Source organism: Brassica napus, chromosome A9 (assembly GCF_020379485.1).
Source record: "Brassica napus cultivar Da-Ae chromosome A9, Da-Ae, whole genome shotgun sequence".
NCBI classification, from domain to species: domain Eukaryota; kingdom Viridiplantae; phylum Streptophyta; class Magnoliopsida; order Brassicales; family Brassicaceae; genus Brassica; species Brassica napus.
Genome location: NC_063442.1, coordinates 10885780 through 10912090, shown reverse-complemented (window position 1 = coordinate 10912090; position 26311 = coordinate 10885780). Strand labels below are relative to the sequence as shown.

Genomic DNA, 26311 nt, shown 5'->3' with positions numbered 1-26311 from the left:
GGCGGGAAAACAAGTTTTAGCGTAAAACGCGTTTTTGCAGATTTGGCGGAAAAACGTGTTTTGTGGTTTTGGCGGGAAAACGCGTTTTTGCGGTTTTGGTGGGAAATGCATTTTTGTGAGAACTGATTTTTGCAGTTTTGGCGGGAAATTGCGTTTTGCGGTTTTGCGGAAAAATGTGTTTTTGCGGTTTTGGCGGGAAAACGCGTTTTTGCGGTTATGGTGAGAAAAAGTGTTTTTGCGGGAAAACTGATTTTTGCAGTTTTGGCGGGAAAATGCATTTTTGCGGTTTTGGCGGGAAAACGCGGTTTTGCGGTTTTGGCGAGAAAACGCGTTTTTACGGGAAAACTGGTTTTTCAGTTTTGGCGAGAAATTGCGTTTTTGCGGTTTTGGCGGAAAAAATGTGTTTTTGCAGTTTTGGCGGGAAACGTGGTTTTGCGGAAAAATGAGTTTTTGTAGTTTTGGCGGAAAAATGTGTTTTATGGTTTTGGCGGGAAAATGCGTTTTTGTGGTTTAGGCGGGAAAACGCGTTTTTGCGGTTTTGGTAGAAAAACGTATTTTCGCGGTTTTAGTAGAAAAACTTATTTTTTGCGGTTTTGGCGAAAAACTCATTTTACCACCGAATAAATGATTGAACTTTAGAAAAACTCATGATTTACCAATTCTATCAAACCTTAGAATTTGGTGGTTTACTTATGCTTTTCTTAATTGAAAACAAAATGAATCATAGTTGACTCAACCCAATAAACCCATTAATTTGTTAACCCATTAAACTGTTAAACAATTAAACTGTTAACCCATGAACTCATTGGATCAAAAATAAACAGTTCATTTGGGTTAATGGGTGAACTTGGGTTGGGTTAACCAATGAGTAATGACGTATTTTGACACCCCTAAAGACGCCTAATAATAGTTTTAGAATCACATTATCCATTTATCCGAAAGCAAATGATATATGTATTCAGTGGAGTACTAATAACAAGAGTTGTAATAAGTTAAGAAGATGTTGTCTTCTTACTTATTCCTTGACACTTAGGTTGAGAATGGCGACATGTGATTCGCGGTTTTCATTGCGGAATTTACAAAACCGCATTTTATTTACCATTCACAATTCTTGTTAAGAAAGTGCGGTTTTCAAGAAAAAAAATACGAAAACCGCAAAACCGCTAGGCATCTGATAGCTTTATTTAAAAAACGCACTCCAACAGTATAAAAAGTTATATTTTAATTTTTTTTTGGTAGATAAAAGTTATATTTTAATAGAAACAATGTTTACGTTCACACTACTTTAATTTCCTTTTCTTCATAACTCATTTTAAACAATAAATCTTTTTCTTTATTTCAGAAAATAAAAATAGAGAATTTAATTAATTATACAAATAAATCTATCCAAATAGCATTAATTTATTTATTTTCATATATTTTTTACATGTTTTTGTTTTAATCAACTATTTATTTTGTATTGCAAAATATTTTCACCAATATTAAAGGTGACTGGTTGGACTGTAACTGTAAAAATTTAATGTAAATTTTAGGCTGGAATTTTTTTTGTTTTAGCTGTAAGTAATGTAGCTGTAAAATTGATTGCTACAATAATATATTTTCTACAATAAAAAAATAGAGTTTTAGAAAATAAAACTTTTACAGCCATTTTATTATTTTTTGTAGTAGTTTTAAAAAAAACAAGATAAAACATGAATAGTGATTTAAAGGCTATAGATTAATATTAAAACTAAAGTTAGCTCTTATAGTCCAACCAATCACCCCTATTATTTTTAGATTCTGACAATCATATAGAGTTTTATCAAAATAATTTTATAGTTATACATATATATATAGATAGTATTTAATTTAAAATTATATTACCGGTTCGTCAGGTTCGACCATTGAATGTCGTATCAATGTTTGGTCGAGTTTTCAAAACATTAATTTTAATCATTGTCTTGGAAAACTGAATAGGACCGACCAGTTGAACCCTGATTCATTAATTTATAAGATTACATGTTGTGTTAAAAACCTTTTGAATTATACTAGAAAAAATAATTATTTTAGTTGGTATTTTTATTTCAAATAATTTTAGTAGTTAAATTTATATTAACAAAATATATATATATATATTAGAATTTTTATTGCAAATTAATTTAAAATATTATTAAAAATATTATGACATTATCATTTAAAAAATAATTTTTATCGTGTCAGTATATTTATTTTACATTATTTCTATCAAAACCGCACAATTTTTTATCAAAACTGCACTATTTTTTTAATGAAATCCACAATTATCCCGCAAAACGCATGAACCGCAGTTGGACCGTACCGCACTTCAATTCCGTCCCTCTTATATTACGAAAACTGCAGTTAATATTCGGACCCTTAATTTAGCAAGAATACAAAGACGGGAGGGTGAACGAAAAAAAATGTAAAAACGTTGTTAATCGATAATAATAATAATAATAATAATAATAATAATAATAATAATAATAATGTAAGGACAAAATTTATGGAGTGAAGTATAATTTCACTTTCTTTTACAAAAAAGGAGGGTATAATTTCACTTGATCTAAAAAAGAATCTCAAATAAATAAATATTTAGTTGCTAAGTGAACAGGTGGGAAGAAAAAGTTAAAAGGAGAAGTTGAACCTATTACCTCTTTTACGTAGACGTAATCTTTAGCTGAGAAAAGTATGAATCGCTTGAATTGAAAAAATGTTTTACTCTTTTTTATTAATTTTGAGGTATTCTGGATATGTGGAAAATTTTAAATTTACTTTTAAGGAAAAGTGCACCTTACAAATTGACAGACTATTATTATATCTTTAAATTTGTATATGAGACATAAAACATAATTGATTTATCGGCTTTTCATTCCTGCTCATTAGCTAGTAATTAAATATAAGAAGTGTCCAAGTTGAAGTCCGATTAATTCTGTTTCTGTGGACTGGCCTACCGATGATAAGCAAACATGGTTACTTTAGAGATCCACGCTGTCTAAGTCTAACCACATGTAGAACTAGTAATTTACAACTGAAAATATGATCCATAGTATAGACCAACAATACAGATTAATTCCTTTATGGTTTAAAAGTAAACGAAGAGTTAATTCCGTTATAAATGGTTGGTTAATGAATTTTATTAGAATTTTGGTTGAAGATTAAAATCTATCGGAGATTTTAACAGACAATTTGTAAAGTGTGTGAATTATCCCTCAAAAATGATTCCTAGGTAATTTTGTGAGTTGTTTATAGTGATATTATGAAATACACACTTAAAAAAAAAAACTAAGCAAGTGAAAATCCGAAATGTTTCCGTTATATATAAGAGCATAGAGCAATTTCAATATGTGTAACATACTAAGAAATTAAAATTAGAAACTTAATAAGATAATAAATTAAAATTAATATATTTTAAAATGATGTTAGAATAACAAAGAATGTATAGTAAAGAATGACTCATGAATAGTGATTAGGTTTGTCCTTCAAATCATAATAAAAATTGGAACAACAAAAATTTAAATTAAACTTAAAAATTTTCACCAAAAGAAAAAATTAAAATTAAAAAGGGTGCTCCTTCGGAACAAGAAAAGCGTCCCTTTCAAGAGAAGAGAGAAGAGAGAGCGTGTGTGTAGGAAACCCCGGCGTCCGGTGGCGCGTCCGAGCGCGTGCCGGCGCCGGAGGTTCCCGTTTGGTTTATTCAGTCCAGTCCTCTGACTGTGTGCTCCGATCTGTGGTCTCGCTCCGATATACTAGCGGATCTGGGCTAGGGTTTTGCTCCGGGAAAGGCCGCTCGTGGGGGGTTTTTGAACGGCGGTAACTCATCTCCCTCTGGCTTCGCGGTGAGGAGGTAGGACGATGGTTCGACGTGACAGCCAGCTTTCGAGTTCAGTATCTGCTCCGGGATATGGAGGCTTTTATAGCTCTGTAGTCGCCGACTAAGGTTCCGGGAAGGTGGAGGCTTTCTCAGCTTCGCGTCGCCGGCAAAGATCCCGGGAAGGTGGAGGCTTCTAAAGCTCCAATGGTCTCCGGTTTGGTCCCCGAGGGGTGAAGGTTTTCCTCTCCTTGCCTCTTCGGTTTTGTTTTTTCTAGATCTGTTTTAGGGTTGTGTCATTATATTTGTTCTTCTTATTGCGGTGTCGAGTTGGATTCGGTGGCTTGAGCTCTCGTCGTAGAGCGAGAGAAGCTCTCCGATGAAAGTTGTTTTATGGTCTGCGCGATGCTTTTGCTCTGTGTATGCTCGAATGGTGGTGGATGAGATCTTGCTCTTGCGATTGACTCTCTCTGATAAAGAAGACACGAGCTGATGCGGTTGCGGTGAAGATGGATGTAGCTCATGGGCTCCGGTGTGTTCCGGATGCGATGAAGGATGATGGTTCAGGGGTGATTCCGGTGAAACGCCGTTGAGGTCGCCGGTGGTTGTGAAGGTGAAGAGATGGAGTGACGCGTGTCTTCCGGGTTTGTGATTTAGACACGTGGGCACGATGGTATCGATGGTGTCGACGTTTGGGGCGGTAGTTCCGGTCTTTAGAAGTTTGGGCCTAGCCCATTTCCTTTCCGCTTTTGTGCCCGTCGTTTTTGGGCTTTTGTTTTGTAATTCAGAATGTTTTACTGGGCTTGGCCTTTTAATAAAACTAATTGGGAAAAAAAAAAAAAGGGTGCTCCTTCTGAGATACATACATCCCTACGACCCTACCTAATATCTCATTCATTAATTTTCTTCAATTTTTTTTCGTAAAAAAGATTAATAACTAAAGTTAAAATTCAGATTTGCCTATATACGGAGACCTAATCACGTTTACGCTTGTACGGCGACGAACACGCAAGCAATCAAGATTTTGGATCGCAAAATATGTCTTTTTGTTCTTCATCCACCCAACATCGTAAATTATAATAATCTCTTACTTTCGTTAAACACAAACAAAACCAGCTACTTTCCAGAGCATCTTGGACTTGTAGGTGAAAAATATTTGGATAATTAAATATATAGGAGTACTTAACAAAAGAACAAATTGAAATTCCGAGGATTTAGCTAATATTTACAAATTAATTTGTTGACATGTGTGTACAAATGATCTGATACAACGGCCATAGAGTGTGTGTGCGCCATGTGAAGGTGTTGGGAGGGTTTTAATTTGTTTCTCAACTTAATAAATGTCTTTGACGATTGTAACTTCATATTCAAGTTTGTTCACTACATCGATTTAATTGAACATCGCAATCCACAACCGAGTTAAGTTTAAAAATAGATTCTACTTTCATTGTCACATTAGTTGACTGAGTAAAAAAATCCAACAATTTATTTAGTGTTGATTTAGCTTCACTGAACTTTTGATCATGTATAATTTGATGACATGATACAATGTGTATTATTGTATATATAATTATCAATCCTAACAGACATGCACTCCAACATGTTGTATTATTGTTTGTTTGTTTGTTTTTAATAACTTTTTGTATTGTTGTGTGTATAAATAAATACATATTTTATATAAGAGTAAAGTAGAAGTGGTTTCAAATAATTATGCTGTAAACTCTGATTACAAAGGTAGCTACGCAGAGACTAAACTAGGGTAGTCGTTGAATTCGACCCGGAATGTCCTCATCACGAATTTTATTATTCCACTATCAATCACTATATATTTAATTTGTTTTAGTAGTATATTTTATTGTATCTATATAATTAACTTTTGTGGGGTTTGAATACAAAGCTGAGTAAGAATAATCATTCGACAAGTAAAGTTCAGGTGAGGTGTAATCATCTTTCTTTGTTTTCCGAACCGTAGATGTTTTTATCTATGCATGCCCCAATGATATTGTTTCGTTATGTCTACTCTGCTTTATGCTCAAGTTGTTAGCAAACGTCAGGAATGGGGACAAAATACTCTTTCTGCCAAATATTCCCAATTTTATGATTTACAATGAAGATATTGATGTTCTTTATTTTTTGAGAAAATGAAGATATTGATGCTGTTTTACACATACTGCGCCAGTATACGTTTGTGAAGATTTTCTATAATTGTCTTAACAGAATAACTGGATTATAAAAAGAAATTGATGCGTGGAAAAAGGTACGTTAAAAACTTTTTTTTTCACGGTGTACATTCATCCACGTGGGTTTTATCCACAGTCGAAAGTTTATAAAATTTTACCGCCTTGGCTGTTGTGTTCACCGGGAATGTCTGATCGGGAAGTATAGCTCAAGATCAATAAGGGTGGACCTAGGTCAAGGTTGCTTTCCGTCTCGGTTTGCAGATCATGGAGACTTGCAAAAGGTCCTTGATAATAGACCTTGCAAAGTGGATGGTCATTCTCTTGCAATGGGAGTCTACAATAGAGACCTTTTTTCTCAAATCCCCTTTTGAATTCAAGTTCAAGGGGTCCTGGTCTACCTCTGATCTGGAGTTAAGCTAAGAAGTATTGGTGAAGATCTTGGAACATTTGAGGCGTGGGAAATCATGGCTTCAAAAGTTCGCTTGAGAGTTTGATGTGACATCAACGTTGGTGTATGAAAACTTAGAAAAGCACTGCTCCCATTCTAATGCTGGACCAAAGAGTCGCTACCTTCCCCTTTATAGAGCACAAAAGATGCCCCTAGAAAATTATTTTTGATGGGTCTGAAAGTGTTCAAGAGGCTCAAGAAAAACGGCTGGTACCAGAAACTCTAACAGTCAGATTCTCTCACGAAGAGAGCTAGATAAAGGTTGTATGGGGAGTAGGTGTGGTCCTATAAGGAAACATGATGATCGTGTGGATGCTAGGCTTGATGGAAGATGGGAATCTCAACCTTATTGACATACTAGAGGTGATGCGTATCATTGTTCGGTCTCAAGGTGTTATGACCATATAGTGTTGACTGGAAAATCATCTGAATACCATAATCACTCCTCTAGATGGGTTGAAACTGAGAGAAGAGCCGCTCATTTGGTGGATCCAGTTAGCAAAGACATAGTTGAGAGAAGGGACAAAAGCCTTGCCCAAAAGGATATTTACTCGGAGAAACTGCGACATAAATTATGGAGCCTAAAAGGCTGGTTTCATAATTCTCAGTATCAAGAATTTTATCCCACATCCAAGAAGAGAACTTAAAAGAAGCTTTGATTAAGATAAGGAAGAGCTTAGGTAAGTTGTGATATAGTATGTGAGATGTGCTGATCTAACGGAGAGCGTTGCGGGAAGAGAAAAAGTAAGATTTGCTGAAGAAAATGGAGAAATGGAAGAGACTGCATGCAAAGGCGACTGCTGCGGAATTTGAAGGACAAAGCAGCAGACATCTTACTATGGTCCATTCTCGTGAGCAGTACAGATTATGTGTATAAAAGCTCAGGACTTGTGGAAAATGTTGTTATGGCATCAATAAGTGAATGGGGTATATATAGTCCCTGGTAAGAAATGTCTGGATATATACCTCTAGCAAAGAAGAAATCACCTACGCCTCATGTTGGACTTCAAGGATCAAGTTCAAAGAAAAGAAAGATTGCACAAGTTCATGGATTTCCTAAAAGAAAAGTGACTTCTGTCACCATCCCTTGCAGTAAGGAGAATGTTAAAGCCTCAAGAGGTGGACAGAGTATTGATAAGAGAATGTATATGATTCTATTAACGTTCCGCCCAACCTCCCTCTCTTGATCTCTACACTTCAGAGAATCAAGCCAATATCCAAGACCTCACGTCTAAGGATCCGTTTACAATATACTCAAAAGCTCCTTACAAACTAATACAAACTTCTATTTATACTTCTCGTTCTCCTAACGTCCGTAACTGACTTGTAACAAACTTCTCAACTTGAGCCTTCTCCCTCCACGTCATCATTAATGATGCCCTCCTCTCCTCTCTTCTTCCTTCTGTAATACACTCTCCAGGGCCTATCATTACCCCCCCCCCAATAAGACTGAGCTTGTCCTCAAGCTCAAACGCAGGAAAATCTCGTTTCACATCACGTACACGCATCCAAGAAGTCTCATGTTCTGGTAAGCCTTTCCACTGCACCGAAACTTCCAAATGTCCTTCAGGATCATAGCGATAACTAGCCAATGCTTCCGGTTGTAAAATGAACTCATCCTTATCTGAAAATGTTGCTGGCAAGCTCGTGACAGTATGATTCTTTCCTAGCACTGGTTTCAACTGTGATACATGAAACACCGGATGAATTTTACAGTCAGGAGGTAGTTGTAGACGGTAAGCCACAGTTCCAATCCTTTCTAACACTGTAAAAGGTCCATAATACTTGGCTGAAAGTTTCGGACAGAAAGTTCTGGACAAGGTTTTCTGACGGTAAGGCCGGAGTTTAAGAAACACCGAAGAACCCACAGCAAATTGAAGATCACGCCTATGTTTATCCGCACTGTCTTTCATAGCAGCCTGTGTTTTCAACAAGAACTCCTTAGCCTGACTCAACATCTCATCCCTTTCCTTCAACATCTTCTCCAACTCAAAATTAGTAGTGGAACCGTCTTCATAATGAAGTAATGATGGCGGGTCCTTACCATAAACCAGTTTGAAAGGAGACGTGTGAATAGATGTGTGGTACGAGGTGTTGTACCAATATTCACACCATGACAGATACTTATGCCACTGCTTCGGATTAGCAGACGTGAAACACCGCAAGTAAGCCTCGAGACAACGATTCACCACCTCGGTTTGGCCATCACTTTGAGGGTGATAGGCTGTGCTAAACTTGAGCGATGTTCCAGCTAAACGAAAGCATTCCTTCCAAAATTTACTCAAAAAAACTCTGTCACGATCCGAGATAATAGAAGCTGGATAACCATGTAACCGCACTATTTCACGGATAAACGTCTCAGCAACTGAAGTAGCTGTGTAAGGATGCTTTAATCCTATGAAGTGAGCGTATTTACTTAAACGATCCACCACCACCATGATCACCGTAAATCCCTCTGATTTTGGTAAACTGTCAATGAAGTCCATAGATATTTCAGACCAGATCACTGTGGGAATGGGTATTGGTTGTAACAGACCACCAGGGTTCAATGTAGAGTATTTGTGGGTCTGGCATATAGTGCACTCCGACACATAGTGTTGAACATCGTCTTTTAACTTAGACCAATGGAACAACCGTTGTATCCTTTTGATTGTTTTCAACACACCAGAATGCCCGCCAAAGACTCCATCATGATACTCCTGGAGTATAATGCCAATATACTTTGATGTCTTAGGTAAAACCAATCTGCCTTTGTAAAATAATCTCCCCTTAATGACCGTCAAGTGTTTCTTCGCACTCTTTCCTTGAATGAACTCTCGAATCTCATGTTTAAGTCCCGGATCTGAATCTATTTCTTCAAAGATATCCTGCATTTGCAGATTTGATGATACTGTTAACGCACAAAACAATCTTTCTGTATCAAACTTGTTCTCAGGCGAAATTCGAGACAACCCGTCTGCCGCTCTGTTTTCAGAACCCGTCTTATAGATGATTTCAAAATCAAATCCCAGTAACTTGGTAAGCCATTTTTGATAATCCATAGAGACGTCACGCTGCTCAAGCAAGAATTTCAAGCTCTTCTGGTCGGTATAAACCACAAAATGCCGCCCCATCAAGTAATGTTTCCATCGCTGAACTGCCAACACAATAGCCATGAGTTCCCTTTCGTATATAGGTTTCATCTGTTCCCTGTGTGTTAACGCTTTACTGAAGTAACATATAGGACGATGATTCTGCATAAGCACAGCTCCCAGCCCGAACCCAGATGCATCAGCCTCAATCACAAATAACTCTTTAAAATCCGGTAAACTCAAAACAGGCGCGGTCGACATCGCTTGTTTCAATTGATCAAATGCCAGTTGAGCTTTTCCCGACCATTCGAAACCCTCCTTCTTCAGTAGATCTGTTAAAGGTCTTGCTATTACTCCATAGCTCAGCACAAATCGTCTATAGTACCATGTAAGTCCCAAAAACCCTCTGAGATCTTTGACCGTACGCGGTATAGGCCATGACTTCATTGCTTCTGTCTTTGCAGGATCTGTGGATACTCCTTCATGAGAAATGATGTGGCCAAGGTATTCAACATGGTCCTGAGCAAAGAGGCATTTCTTATGATTAGCTAACAATCCGTGATGCTTCAGTGTCTCCAATACAATCCTCAACTGCTCATGATGTTCTTCCATTGACTTGCTATAAACTAGTATATCATCAAAAAATACCAAAACGAACTTCCTCAAGAACGGCTTGAATATAGCATTCATCAGAGACTGGAATGTTGCTGGAGCATTGCTGAGGCCAAAAGGCATGACCACAAATTCGTAGTGTCCTTCATGAGTTCTGAAAGCAGTTTTCTCAATATCAACTTCACTCATTCGGATTTGATGGTAGCCTGATCGTAGATCAAGCTTGGAAAACACTAAGGACCCATGTAATTCATCCAAAAGTTGATCGATAACCGGTATCGGAAACTTATCCGGAATCGTGATCTTGTTTAATCCTCTGTAATCAACACAAAATCTCCACCCACCGTCTTTTTTCTTGACCAACAATACGGGACTAGCATAAGGACTCCTGCTTGGCCTTATAACACCAGACTCTAACATTTGTTTTACCATACTTTCAATGACTTCCATGTGAGCATGTGGGTAACGGTAAGGTCTGACTCGCACTGCTCCCGCTCCTTCTACTAACCGAATACTGTGTTCATAACCTCGCTCCGGAGGTAACTGTGTCGGTTCTTGAAACACTGATTCATATTGTCTTAGTAAGATAGCAATCTGCTCTGGTACTTTGGACCCCAAAAACACCCTTTCTGAACTCTCATCATTAGCACTCTGCAACTCAATGCCTGTAGTAATAGACTGTAGTGCTGATCCATAAGGTTGGAAAATTTGTTCCCCAAAAAGTGTTGCCCTGCCTTTCTGAGTCTCAAAAGCAAGCTCTTGCGTTTCCCAATTCACCTCGCATTTGCCCAGCGTACGCAGCCACTGAACTCCCAAAACCACATCCACACTGCCTGGATCTAACACGATGAAGTCTGTTCTGATCACCACTGACTGCAACTGTAACGTGACTCCTCTGCATAGACCTGATCCATTTACTGTAATTCCTGTACCTACCAACACCTTAAACGATGCTGATTCATCTTGTTGTAACTGAGCTTTAGCCATGATTGCCGGAGATAAGAAGTTGTGTGTCGCTCCGCTATCAATCAAAACAACTACCTTTGTACTGCCAATACAACCTGTCATCTTCATTGTAGTAGGAGAAGTCCATCCCATAAATGAGTATAGTGAAAGTTCCATAACCTCCGTAGTAGTACCCTGTATCTCGTCACAAGAATCATGAAATACTTCGTCAACTAACTCCAGCTCATTTCCTTGTGCTACCACCATTACTTGCAGATGTCGGTTCTTGCAATTGTTCGCATGAGCTTTATTCCACTTCTCGTTACAAGAGAAACAAATGCCGTTCTTCTTCTTATGTTCATATTCTGCATCAGAAAGCCTTACTCGAACTTGATTCTTTTGTGGCATGGACTGAGCTGTAGATTGTACTCCGGTATCTTGCTGTTTGTTGTTGTTGTTTCCTGTCTGAGCTGCTGGAGTCGCCGACGACCTGAATGAAGATCCTGTTGTCTGTTTCGCAGATCGGTTTTCTTGGCCTTTTGCAGTCGAGAATAGACGACAAAATTCACTATCTTCCATCTTAATCACTGTTTCGATGTGATCAGATAGTGTAAGTGGCTCCTTCAGCTTAATAACTTCCTTCATTTCTCGTTTAAGGCCATTGAAAAATATATCGATCTTATGTGCCTCTGCGAGCTTGACCTGAGAAGCCAACTCTTGAAACTCTCGAACGTATTCTGCTATTGACCCCGTTTGCTGTATACTAAACAGTCGTTTTCCTGGAGTTTTCTCAAAAGACTCAGCAAATCTGCCCAACAATCTCCTCTTGAAATCAAACCAATCCACAAAGTCCCCATACTCAATCTCGTAGTTAAACCAACACAAAGCATCTTCTTCTAAACTGAGTGAAGCTAACTCTAGCTGATACTCAGGTGTTGCTTGAGTAACGCGAAAGTACCTCTCTGCTTGTGCGATCCATCCGAACGGATTGACACCAGCAAATATCGGCATCTCAACCTTCTTATACAAGCCTTTACGATTATCATTTCTATGCTCATTATGCCGATAACCTAGCTCACATTCTCTCCGTGATTGTTCGAAGGTTTGTGGCTGTACCTGATTCAGATTGGCGCCGCTTGATTCAGGTTGTGTAGATCGCTGATTTTGTTGCTGGAGCGAAGTGATGAACGAAGTTAGCGTTGATTCCAAACTCGCGAATCTCGCATCCATCTTCGTCTCCGTCGACTGATTATTGATCTCTGTTGTCGCGACGAATCTGTTGAATCGCTCATCCAAGCTATCGAATCGCCGTCGCAACTCATCGACGGTGGAATCCAGAGCTCCGATTCGTTGCACCGATTCCTCCAGAGTCGCCGATCGCGTCATTCTCGTCTCGTTCGCGTGGTTCGGGACGCTCACCGCACCAATTGATAAGAGAATGTGTATGATTCTATTAACGTTCCGCCCAACCTCCCTCTCTTGATCTCTACACTTCAGAGAATCAAGCCAATATCCAAGACCTCACGTCTAAGGATCCGTTTACAATATACTCAAAAGCTCCTTACAAACTAATACAAACTTCTATTTATACTTCTCGTTCTCCTAACGTCCGTAACTGACTTGTAACAAACTTCTCAACTTGAGCCTTCTCCCTCCACGTCATCATTAATGATGCCCTCCTCTCCTCTCTTCTTCCTTCTGTAATACACTCTCCAGGGCCTATCAAGTATCCCATGTAACGTGGAGAAAGTTCTGCTGGTGGACAGCATACGTGTCAAATTATTCCAGCAACAGTGAAGAAAACAGTGGATTTTTGGAATCCACCAAGTTTAGTTCCTTAAAAATTACGAATTAGAATTGTTAAGATTTGGAGAATCTCTTGACAGTTCAAAGATGGAGGGAGATATAGGGGGTGATTGGTAGTTGCTGTAGGTGCTGTCCACAGCCCTATTTATTTCCACAGCACCAAATTCAGAGCAATCAAGCTTTAAAATTTTTTTTGAAACCACAGCTCTTAAAATATCCTACAGCTGTACAAGTGCTCTGCAGAGCCAAATATCCAAAGCAATTTTTTAGTGCTTCAATAAAATTCTACAGCAATAAAATCTAAAGCCACAGCAAAAAGTCTACAGATTTTTTTCTACAGCAAAATATTTAAAGCTACAGCCATTACCAATCGGACCCATATAGACATATTTCTCCTGACATAATATTCCTCTCAGAGATAAAAAGTCCCGACAACTTTGTTCTCCGGCAAGCTCAGTCGGAGATGTATGCCAACTACTGTTTAGAAGCTCCTACGGGTCATGGGAATGGATGGCTTGCATTGTTTTGAAAAAAAAATGAATTAGAGAGTGAAGTTGTTTCTCGTATAAAAACCTTTATTGACATATGTATGTTGTATGAAACAATTTTTTTTCTGGCAACCTTTGTCTATGGAGACACATATAAGTTAATACACAAACATATTTGGCAGGCATTGCTGAACCGACATAATTCTCAAAATATACCTTTTTTGAAGGCAATCTCTGTGACCTGCCACACTCAAGAGGCTTTTTCTCTTGGAAGAGAATTAGGGCTGAGCAAGTGGTCTTGTTTAGGCTAGAAATAATTGTTGCTAATGGGTTGTGGTTTGAAACATTTCACTCGTGCATAAGTGAGTATCTAAAGAGGGATCATATCAAAATCATGTGATCTTGTGCTTTAATACCACCAGAAGTTAAAATAAGGGATTTTCCGTTTTGATAGAAGACTGAATGATGTCCGTGGAGTTAAATAGTTTATTAAAACGGTCCAGACAGAATCGAGCACCTACCGGGCATGAAACAGCCTATGAACTAGATTCATGATTTATCAATCTTAATCTAGCATAAAACACACCAATTAAGTAAGAATCTATCTTATTAAAACTCAAGTACAAAATGAGATTGTTTGGCAATATGAATAGTAGTTAAAAAAAATAGTATTGTTTGGAAACATGGATAGTAGTAAGTTAGAAAAATAAATAATGGGCTTATGCTAATAAAAAAAATTAAAAGTCCATTACATTATATTAAAAAGTAATGAGTCTATTTTACTTGATATATATATTCAAATCAAAATAATAATTTAAACTTGATTTATATCAAAAATTCATTCAAAAATATACATATATTCAAAATTTGATTTTTACTAACATATTTTCCAATAACTATTATAAAAATATTTTCAATATATATAATAAAAATACAATACAAAGCTCAATTTCAAACAACAACTTAAATTATGGTTTTTTTATTTCATATTAAATTTTAAAATATAATATATGTGATTATTTATATGATTGTACGTATAAAATATTATTAATTATAAGAAAACTTATTTGATGGTACGTATAAAATACGATTAATTATATGTTCACACATATTTTGTAACCTATGATAACACATATATGGATATATATATATATATATAATAGTGATTATGGGTGGGCGTTCGGGTTCGTTTTCGGTTCTTTTTGGGATTTTGTGTTGAGTTCAGATCTTTGAGGATTTGGTTCTGATTTGGATAACCAATTTAAATAGGTTTGGTTTAAATATTTGGATAGAGAATTAATAATTATTTGAGTATTTTTGGAGTTTTGAGTATTTTTTAACTATTTAAGATATTTACGTTTAATTATTTGTATATATTTTCAAGCATTTATGCGAACTTAAAAGTATCATATATATTCTGGATGTTTTTTATATATATTAAATATAAAAATAATTAATATATATAAGTATATAAATATATGTTGGATACCCAAAATAATTCGGTTCGGATCGGATTAGGTTTCAATTCTTCAAATACAAAATTTTTGAATAATTCAGATATTTAATCAATTCTGGTTCGGATTTAGTACTACTTATTCGGATTAGGATCAGTTCGATTCTTCGAATTCGAGTTTTTTGCCCAACCCTAAATAGTAACATAAAAAGTAAATAATATCATATTTTAAAAAAAAATACACCCGCACGGGCGTGCGGGTCAAAATCTAGTTATATATTAAGCACTAATCATCTTAAATCTTTACTAAATCAGCCTAATTTACCTTACCCATGAATCTAACAAGCGATTACTTGCTAATCACCGTATAAATCATTAAACACATGTTAAGTTTAGAATAAACACTGTAGATTGAAAGATAATCACAATAAACACAAGAATCTATGAAGAAAATGCTTACAAATTATAAAATTATAAAGTTTACAAAGTGTTCTTAAAAAAAAAGGAGATGAATTAGGTTTTTGGCCTCAAGGAAAGTAAATGATTTATTTTCTTTTGTAACCAGGATAGATCATGAACCAATTTTCGGAGTAGACTATTGTGAGACCCAAATTGATGTACCTTTAAGTGGTTTCAGCTTACTGACATATATTCACTAGTCCTCCACACTCGAGGTTGCCACCAAAAAAAAAAAAAATCAAAAGTATAACTCATAATCCCCTTAAAATATATAGACTTCTTGATACATTCCTTGCAAATAAAGAAAGAACTACAACAAGAGTTCAATATATAATAATATATATCTGTTCTTTCACGGTATGCTTTTTTTTTTGTTTATTCTTTCGATTTACTTCATATTTAATATACACACACATTATAACTAATCTGCAAACAATCCTTTTGGATTAAACTTGATCGACATCATCATTTCCGAGCAAAAGTGGCGTTATCTGATCATCTGAATCCAACTGATGATTAGCTTTTTCCTCCACCATATCCTTCTGAACATCTCTTTGAACTTGACTCCACATTATCAATAGATATCCGGTTCCTGCTATTGCCGCTCCTAACACACTGTTCACAAGAAGTTCAACATAATAAACAGAAAATCAACAATTAATAGGAAAACCAAATAAAATTCAACTGTTTTACTTATTTTAAATATAAACAATCAAATTATAACCTGAAAATCAAAACTAAACCAAAACTTCAAAAATATTAAGCTAAAATCTGGATTAGAACCACAATGTTTGATTCATTTTGAAGCATTTCTATATGATACTTCTAAAACAAAATATCCAAACCGAATACTATATTGAAAAGACAAAGTTGAAATTAAAATAGGAACCGTTATCAATAATGTAATGGGGACTCTCTTTGTAATAATTTATATAATTTTGTAACTTACCTTCCATAGTGAAGACTATTGACAAAGAAGCTTGTGCCGAAAATTGAAGCCCAAAGGATCCCAAATGGCTTAAATAATGGCACATAATAAGGCCCTTTCATTTTTGAACACTTCACTTGAACACTTGTTCTTATTATGCTCCCAAATATACCCTATATATAAAAATATATATTAACTTTAGAGAATCCCAAATCAAGGAGTACATATGATATAAGATCATTTATATGTACCGTGGCAATAATAAGATAGAAATCCATGTTAAGTTCGAGTTTCCATGCACTTAAGTCTGGTTCCATGAACGCTGAGAAGATTGCACATTGTAGTGTCCCAGCTAAGCTATAGGCAGACACTACTTTCATCACTTGAGGATATTTCTGGACGGTGTCCAACTGATATACCAAAAACCAACAAAAGATATACAAATTAGAAACTTGTATAGATATACAAAAGAATATACAAATTATAAACTTATATAGTTAGCAGAAAAAAATTAGAAACTTATATGGACCACATAAGAACTGATCGTATCATACGCACATGTATATTCAAATACAATGAATAAGATTCTTTTAAAATTTTGAGACGTTAATTAAGTTACCTGTATGATATTCCAGATGGAGATAGAGAGTGTGGCACATGCTAGAAAGAGTGAGCCAAGAGCCCAATTGTCAGAGTTCTTGAAGAAAGTCAAGTAGTGTGAGATTGTAGTGAGGAAATTGGAGTTTGGACAAGAAGAAGGAGAAGGTCTAATAAAAGGGCCTAAGTAAATAACTTCTACAAAGGCTCCTGTGAAGCATATCAACGTGCCTATCACTCTTCCTCTTGTTCTCTTACATTCCCACCCTAACCCTCCTTCCCTGATTATTTTATATTCCAGATATATTAAAATCAAAGAAAATTGTTTATTATAATTTAGTTTTAAGAGTAATAAAAAGTTGAATTCGAGGTGAAAGATATCAGTTTACCCAAGAGCAATAGAGAGCAAAAAGGAGAAAGCAGGTGATTGCAAGCCCATAGCACATACCACAATTGGAGAGCTATAACTTAGCCCCAAAAATGCCAAGTTTTGGTACAGAAACACCCTGTTCAAGAAAATAATTAATTAAAACGTCTAAACTCTATTATAATTATTGCATTACAAAAAAAACTAAGATGGTCTCAATTTATTTCCTTTTTGTTCAGTATATGTGAGAAATAAGAACAGAGACATATAACATTTAACTGCATGTATAATATACATAGAACTAGTAATAGAGATTTAAACTAACCCTGTAAACCCGAGTAGGAAGATTCGAACAACGGAAGGCTTCGTGAGGAACGGTTCGTCGTCCCTATAGACGAAATAGACATAAATATCATCATAAAACATCTCAAATTAAGAAAGACGCACACATGTAGATTATGCACGTTTATTACCTTTCATCTCTATGGAAGAAGAACGAGTAAGGGAGGAGAAGGAGAGAGCCAAGAGCATTGGTATAGACGATGAACACAAAAGGGCTCATGCCACCGGTTAATGCTGTCTTAGCCAAGATGGTGAGTGCAATGGTACATGCCTCCATCAACGCCATAGCTATAAATGGAACTATGTTTTCCCATCTTGCCTCCATTAATCCCATATTTTGTGTTTGCAGCTTATTGATATATATCGATAATGCACGTATGAGGACCGGCAAAAGGTATATCCGAAATATGTATAGGCCAATAAAAGTCGTTTTTTGTCTCTCTCTTTCTCGGGGAAGATGAGAGACTAAGTCGACATACAACTGTGTTAGGGTTATGTTGTAATGCAATACTTTTGTGGCTTCATTTTATATTTATATATGTTTGTTTGCATATGAGTGGAAGGCCAAATGAAAAAGAGGGTTTATGTAGACGTGGAGAGAGGGAGTCATTGATTAACCTTTCGGGAGGAGATAAAGCTAATAGTTCATGCGCCTCAGCTCTTACGCTTATAATATATGAATAATTTTGTTGGACGGCATAAGAACATGACCTTCTGTTTAAATTATATTTGCGAAAAGATAAATCACATACAAGTTCTCTGGAAATTAGTCTGGTTTTTGGTCTTACATATTCTGGTTATAAAAGCTTATAAACCACATTCTACGCAAACTAATGAGCTTTATATATACTAACTAATAGGGTTTTCATATTAATATTATTAAAAACATATTGATGAGAGCCACCGTAGAAGTCTATCGCTTTTACATGCCGAATGTGAAGCGTTGATTTAAGCAATGAAGTGTATGAAAACTCTACAGTTTTCAGAGTGGTGTTTGCAACAGACTGTTCTCAACTGGTGAAGATGGTGTCTACACCAACAGAATGGCCGACTTTCACTACATATATGGAGTAGTTTTTCCCATGTAAGCGTTTTTTCCCAAATTTTACAATCCCACACATTCTAAGGACAAAAAACACAATGGCTAACTAGTTAGCATGTGCTTCTAGAAGTCTGTCATCGGCTATGATTAATGTTGACTCAGTTCCGCTGTCATAGCTAGCGGACTCGGAATCTTCTTAGGCTAGAGTAGCCTTTTGTTGAAAAAAACATATGGTAAAGTCTAGTTATATATACAAAACGTTATTAAATAAATTATCGTAAGCATTTTTCTAAACAAACAAAACCTTGGAGTTGTTGATGTATCGATTTTTTTTAATTAGTGGACAAAATACTAATGCAAATATTTATGTTTAAAACAAATAATTTTTGTTTTGTCTGATTTTTTTTATAAGCCATATCGACTAATTTGGTCGAACTCAAGAACAACGCACTTAGTACTAAATAGTGGACTAGCCCGGAAACGTATACACTGCCTGATCCGAGTTTAGCCTGAATTATTTGTTAGAATACCATTTTTTGGAAAAAAAATCTGGGACCTCAATTAAAAGAGTTGAATTACGAATTTATGCAAGATCAACCTTAATCTACAGTTTAAAAAAATCAAGCTGTAATTTTATATGAAAGGTTCTTTTTAAAGTCATTACTAAATTATGTAAATCTTTTTTATTAAATAGGTAATTGGGGTTGTTTATCATAATTGAAGAAAACAAAATATCTACAATGGGAACATATTACAGATTTATTGAAGCAAATCACTGATACTATATAATAGATCGAATTATTAATTACGTGAGGCAGAGGTTGAAGAGTGAAGTTCGGAAATAAAACAATACGAAAGCCCTAATCTCAATATTGGTCTTTCAAACCATTGTTTTATAACAATAAAAAGTCTAGATAAAATAATGTTAAGACTTTGATTTTTTCTTGATCGATAAGAGTCGCATTTCTTTTGACGTAGCAGTTGGGAGAATGAAACGTCACCTTGTTATTAATGTTGGGATTAATGGTGACGACATTTGAAACATTCCCACGATGGTGAGGCCGAAGAAGAAAAAGGAAAATATATTATCTAGTAATCTGTAACAGTCTTCACAATTTGTTTTAAACAGGCTAAGAATAAAAATATAGGTACGGATTATGATGTGGATTATGATGTGGAATAAAAATAATTATTGCACATTTTATGATTTCGTTAGGACTTTTTTTGATGAAATTTCTAATTTATTGATAAAGATTGGATTGTCATTTACAAGATGATAAAGTATAGACTAAGGGCCTGACTGGTTCAAACGCAGCGGTTGCGGTTGCGGTTGCGGGAGTTTGTGGATGCGGGCGGTTGCGGTTTCTAGCGGTTTTAAGAGATTTGTACGACTGGTACTGCGGTTAAAAATTGGTGCGTTTGCGGGTGACTTATGACTGGTTAACTACCAAATGCGGTAACAGTCAAATAATAAATTAACAATATTTACATTTAATATAATTATAAAAATATCAAAAATCATAAAATTATAATAAATATAAAATTTATATTTAGAAAGTTATAATTTTAATTTTTGAAAATTTATTGAAATTGTTTTTATTATAAAATTTTATAATATTAATTAAAATAAAATAGATATATTTTAATATTTTCATAATTTCAATTTTAAATTTTTTATTAAATATTTTTTCTTTGTATATATATTGTTTTAAAAAAAAAGAAAAAAATTTTACCCTCCCGCAACCGCCCGCAACCGCAAACGCTAGCTGGAGCCAGCTTTTGAATTTATGAGATTCGGAGCGGTTTGAAGCGGTTTAAGGCGATTTGAGTGATTGTTGCAAACCGCCGACAACCGCTACCGACCGCAAAAGCTGCGTTTGCGGGTGGTAGCGGGAAAACCAATCGCCACCTAAATATAAAAGAATACTCCGTATTAAGAACGAGTTGCAAAAACCGACTCCAAACCAATGCCTATCGATCTTCAAACATTAGTGGTCAAGTCGAATTTTCTTTAGGATTTATTTCATTACACAGCCATAGGAATATTAGGCGGTAGCTATGTTTTGCGCACCCTTTGTGAAAATTCTTAACTGAGTGTTAATGGTATTTTAAATTTAAGAAAGCTATCGGTTAAATTATTCATGAGATGCTAAGAAAAAAAAATTAGATTCATGAATTAGATTAGCTATACACAAATAATTACTTGGTTTTATAATGTGTTTTGCTTTCCATTTTCTGTTAGATGGCATTTTCAATCTTTGCGCCATAATTACGCATACAAATTTCGAATTCGAGTGCACAATTCAAACTAGGCCTGAGTATTTTATCCGGATTAAAAAAACCCAACAAGAACCGATTAAAAACCTGATTTAGATTGGGTACGAGTAATGCCATTTTACTCCATTAGATTTTATTGTGGAGGATATGCGAGTTTTGGATCCGACCCAAACCGAACCCAAAATTCGATAGAATACTCAAAATGCCCATTTTTTTATTAGGTATATATGGGTGTTTTGGTATCTTTTTGGTAGTACATACATTTTTAAAAATTTTGTGTTCGAGTTTTCATGTATGGTTTTGAGTTTTGGGTAAAATTTTAGATTTTCAAAAATATAATTTGGGTAATCGGATTTAATCATGGGTAGTTTCCAGGTCTTTGGGTCAGACTTTTGGTAAGATTTTGGATATTGTTAGGGTATTTGAATATTGTTTGGGTATTTTAGGGGTTTTCGGGTATTTTCAGATTTAGGGTATTTTGGGTTTTCGAGCCCTAAATACCCAAAACTTTTAAGAACAAAAAAATAACGTGTATTATTGGTTTCTAGTCAACTGGATTCGAACCGATCCGGACCCGAAATGATCCGAACCGATCCCAAACCGATAAGTTCTAATTATTCTATTGAATCCTAATATCTAAGATACAAAAAATCTGGACCCGGGATCCAAACCCGAACCGAGGATCCGAATGTCCATACCTAATTCAAGCTTTAAATAACATAAAATAAAAATACGATAGTTATACAAAAATCTAACAAAAGAAGAATAGTCGTTAAACTCTTGGTTACTAAAAACATAGGAACTTGAAAATCATAAATTTGATTTTAGTTCAGAGAGATTTATTTTATTAAAAAAAGTTAAATAATATAGTTGGAATTCGGAGAAATGAGCCCACATTCTGATTATTAACAATGAATAAATAATTTTCTCACTTTTCCAGAGAGGATAAGTTGTTTTAGTATCCAACATAATATAACAACATATTATTTTAAATAGTTTTTAAAACTATAAATCTGTATTAATAATGTTATTTTGACTATTTAGTAAATAGAAAACATTTTAACAAAATGAAATTATCTTTCCGATTTTATTTTCTGAAAACTTGGACAATGGGAAAAAAACGCTAACCAATTATTATAAATATATAGTTGCTGTCTCTGACAAAATCCACTCCAAATATAATATTTTTCCTTTTCAGCTCTTCCTCACCTATCATATACAAATCTGTATATTTTTTTGATTCGGGGACTTTTGTTTTTTTTTTCTTTAAGAAAAAAAAACAGAATATCATCGATATATATTATGGATACATAAAATTTTGTGTTAATATATTAATCAAGGATCTTTAAAAAAATTGTAACCTTAATTTTGTATTAATTACAAAATGACCTTGTTTTTTAACGCTCATTTATTATGATTTTACAATTATGATAAAGATTACATAGACGATTCGACAACCGACAATATTACCTGCCTTACGAAGATCTATGACTAACTGCATCATCAGAGCTGTCCTATGAAGATCTATGCATGATTAGATTTACTTGCACTACGGAAGATCCATTGTAAACTTTTCTTTTGTAGTCAGTATAATTGTTTAATAAATTGTTTTCTCCGGAATTGAAATTTGGACCTCCTACAATGTTTAATCTGCAAGAAATTTAATAGTCTCGGATTCGAACCCAGATCTGGATGTAGAAGCTTTTAAATCTTAACCACTAGAATACATTGTTTATGTGTCAATTTTTTAGCCCTTTAATCGTTGATTTGACATCATTACAAAAGAGTTTTGGCAAACCTTAGTGAAATATTATCTATCTCTAGGATATTAATACATAAAGACCAAATTATTTACAACCCAATATAACATTTCTTCATACAAAAAACACCAACAATCCTCATGATTATAAAGTAATGATATTATAATAACGCAAATATGTAATATAGATTTCGTAGGTAATGTTTTGATCAAAACTAAATGCATACATTGAAAACTAAGAAATGATATTGGCTCTATCGATTACTATTCAACGGTTCTTCAGCATAATACATAGCAAATTGTCTTTGTATTATGAGTAAGGTTCTTCAGCTGTCAAACGTTTGTTCCAAAATCTGAACTTTGTTCCAAAATCTGAACTTACACCGTAGATAAATAAAGAAAAAATCACAAGAGAATTAAACAAATCATAGAACGGCAATACACGATGCATGTTTTCTCAAAAAATATTTGAAAACCATTTAAGTGGAAAACATAACTAATATACAGTTTGTCATGTTGGTTAAAAGTCATTTTAATTTCAATTGAATCGAACCATACTTAGTCAAATATTTTAGGTCTTTTAATGTTAAAATGAAAAAAACAAATCTTTTATTACCGCAATACACACATACAGAATTATGAGAGTTTAGGTAAGTATAATTTATGCAAGTTCCTCTGGTCAATCACTCAGAACCGACCCGAAACTATGAGAGTTCCTCTGGTCAATTACTCAGAACGCTTTACCATTAGGAGCAAATCTGCAACGTAGAGGTATTCAATCAGAAGCTTTTTGCAAGAGATGTCAAGCTGTAGAAACTGCAATGCATACTTTTTTTCGTCTGCCCTTATGCGCGAAAGGTTTGAGAGCTAATCCCAACACACAGAGTGGTTCACATAGCCACATACAAGAATTTCAAGGATGCAATCAAGGAGTTTAGGAAAGTTTTCTGTTTGCCTCCATCAGGAAGATCAGGAAACATCCTTGCTTGGGTTTGTTGGGCCCCTTGGACAGCACGCAATACGCTAATCTTTGAAGACCGAAGCTTCACACCATAGGAAGCAGCTGCGAAAGCATTAAGGTTAGTTCAAGAATGGACTTTCGCGCAAGGTTTGAAGACTCAGACGACGGATCAAGTAAAGATCTTACCCAAGGCGCCTCAACTCCGACCAGACCAGACCGCTAGAATGACATGCAAAACAGATGCTTCTTGGAATAAGCTATTGAAGAAAGCATGACTCGCCTGGATCTTCACGGATTCCACCGGATCGTACAAGCACAGAGGAGCGTTGACTCAAGATTATGTCACCAGCCCATTGATCGCGGAAGCCCTAGCTCTCTGATCGGGAATCATCACTGCAGTAGCTATGTGGATCTCAGACCTCCAAATGTTATCTGACAGCTCAACGCTCGTTAGAGCAATCAACAACGACATGCAGAGCTCAGAGATCTATCGTAGTGTTAAAGATATCCAACAAATCTCTTATGCCTTCATAGATATCACCTTTTCTTATGTTTCTCGTTCGCTTAACGGTGAAGCTGATGCCTTAGCAAAAGCCACCTTGAGCAATTCATCTATAGTGGACCCATCCGTAGGCTAAACACTTGGACCTGAGGCCATCTTCTTGCTTTAATGAATTATTGGTGCACAAAAAAGGTAAGTATAATTTATGTGTTCTGCTGTTACAAAAATAAATAAACACACAAAGCATAATCACCAAACGATTATATCTACAAGATATTATGCTTGCTACACAATACTTGGGCCTAAGGCTAAACACTTGGGCCTGAGACCATCTCCTTGCTTTAATGAATTATTGGTGCACAAAAAAAAAGTAAGTATAATTTATGTGTTCTGCTGTTACAAAAATAAATAAACACACAAAGCATAATCACCAAACGATTATATCTACAAGATATTATGCTTGCTACACAATACTTCAGTAGGTAAATATGGTAATTTATATTGAAGACTACAAAATATTTTGGCACCAAGCAATGAATTGCCTAATTCTTTTTCGTACTTAAGAAAGATGTTAATAATTGGCTTTCGTAGTAGTTAATGCTAATGAATGTATCATGTTAACCTAACTATTAATCCTATATAAACTATGTTCTAGAAAATTAAGTTGTATTTTATTTTCAAGGTTGATACTTTTTATTAAATCAAAACCGAGTATGAGTATTTGTCCTTTTTTAATCTTTTGGAATAGTTATTTTGGTAGTTTTTTTAATACTTATAATTTATTCAATTTTTATTTTAATAGTTTAATCAAATATAAAAACCATCATATTTAAAAATCAGAGTACTGTTTAATAAATTCAAATTTTAATCATGAAAAATTAAATTGAAAAAATGGTGTAAAAGGCAAAAATAATTTAAGTTCTTTGGTGTAAAATCAAATAAACCAAAAATCGACAGTAGAAAAACCGAACCAAAGCAAAGTAGATATGATTTTAATATGGTGTCTAACTTTTATAAACCGAAATACAAAAAACTGAACCGAAAACGGACCTAAATTCGTATTGAACAGTCTTACTTTGGATATGTAATTTTTACACCCATCTCACCGCGCGCATCTTACCCCACGTAAAACTTGGGTATCAACCTAGTTCTATAATATAATTTTTTGGATACAAGGGTCATGATTGAAAAGTTAACTTTAAAAGCTTTGAAATCTTGAAAAACATAAAATAAAAGTCCTTAAATCATTTTTCCTAATAAGAATTTATTGATTTAAAAGTTATAAAAACTTTAAAAAATCTTGTAAAAGATATGTACCAATTTTTCTTTGTTTCTAAATCAGTAATCTAATAGGTAAAAAAACTTCAGACATTTAGGTTTGAAACTTTTTAGTAATTTTGAAGTCAATTTGATAATCAACAGTCTTCTCCGAGTTACAGAACATGTTTGAAGAAGTAACGTTTTTTAATATATCTCTCTTAATATTTTAACTATATTCCATCTGTTAATTATCATTTTAGTTTGTATACAAAAATTAAGAAACTATTTAATTTTGTATATTTGTGTACAAAAAAATTATTATTTATACACTTAATCATATTTCAATCGATAAAAAGTAAATTAGAAAATATAAAAAGTTATACAATATATAAAGTTAATAAATTTACATTTTAATATATAACGACACTTAATATAAAATGAAAAAGTACATATTAGGAATTTTTGCATCTAAGAAGAAACCCAAGAAATTATTTAAAATTGATTTATGCTAATAATACATTTTTTACTTATGTGTATGATAATTACAGATGATGAAATAAGAATGTTCCCCAATTACTATAAAATAATTATATAAATAAACTAATATTTTCTTCAACTTAAATATTATTACATAAATAATTTGGTCCCTACATGTGGCATGCCGCATGAATCATCATCTAATTCTTTAACATATATAAGAGATCCTAAGGACAAGGACAACTATTAAATGGCTCCATAATTGGTAAGAGCATGAATGACTCCTAAAGGAATTTTTCTCTGTATATTATATCAGATATATTTTTGTTGTTTAAATTTATGTATTACTTGAGTAATTTAAGAAGTCCACTGGATTAGTCAGACTTTATCTTAATAGTTTTTATAAGGTTTTTCATATAACATATATTAAGCACTCGTCACAACGTGATGATCGAATCTTAATATTTTACTAGAAATTGACCCGCGCGGATACTAGTTATTACATTTTATACATTAATATTTTTTATACTGC

General features: G+C 34.6%; 1 protein-coding gene across 1 annotated transcript; it reads right to left on the bottom strand.

Moving 5' to 3' along the window:
• Nucleotides 1-15088: 15088 nt before the first annotated feature.
• On the bottom strand, nucleotides 15089-19822 carry LOC106418057 (WAT1-related protein At1g60050-like). The gene is made up of 7 exons (XM_013858738.3): nucleotides 17633-19822; nucleotides 17485-17547; nucleotides 17182-17298; nucleotides 16815-17073; nucleotides 16447-16605; nucleotides 16217-16368; nucleotides 15089-15882 (listed from the first exon to the last, which is right to left on the bottom strand). Exons 1-7 carry the CDS (start codon nucleotides 17833-17835, stop codon nucleotides 15714-15716), a joined length of 1122 nt encoding a protein of 373 aa, XP_013714192.2. The 5' UTR covers nucleotides 17836-19822; the 3' UTR covers nucleotides 15089-15713.
• Between the last annotated feature and the right edge of the window lie 6489 nt (nucleotides 19823-26311).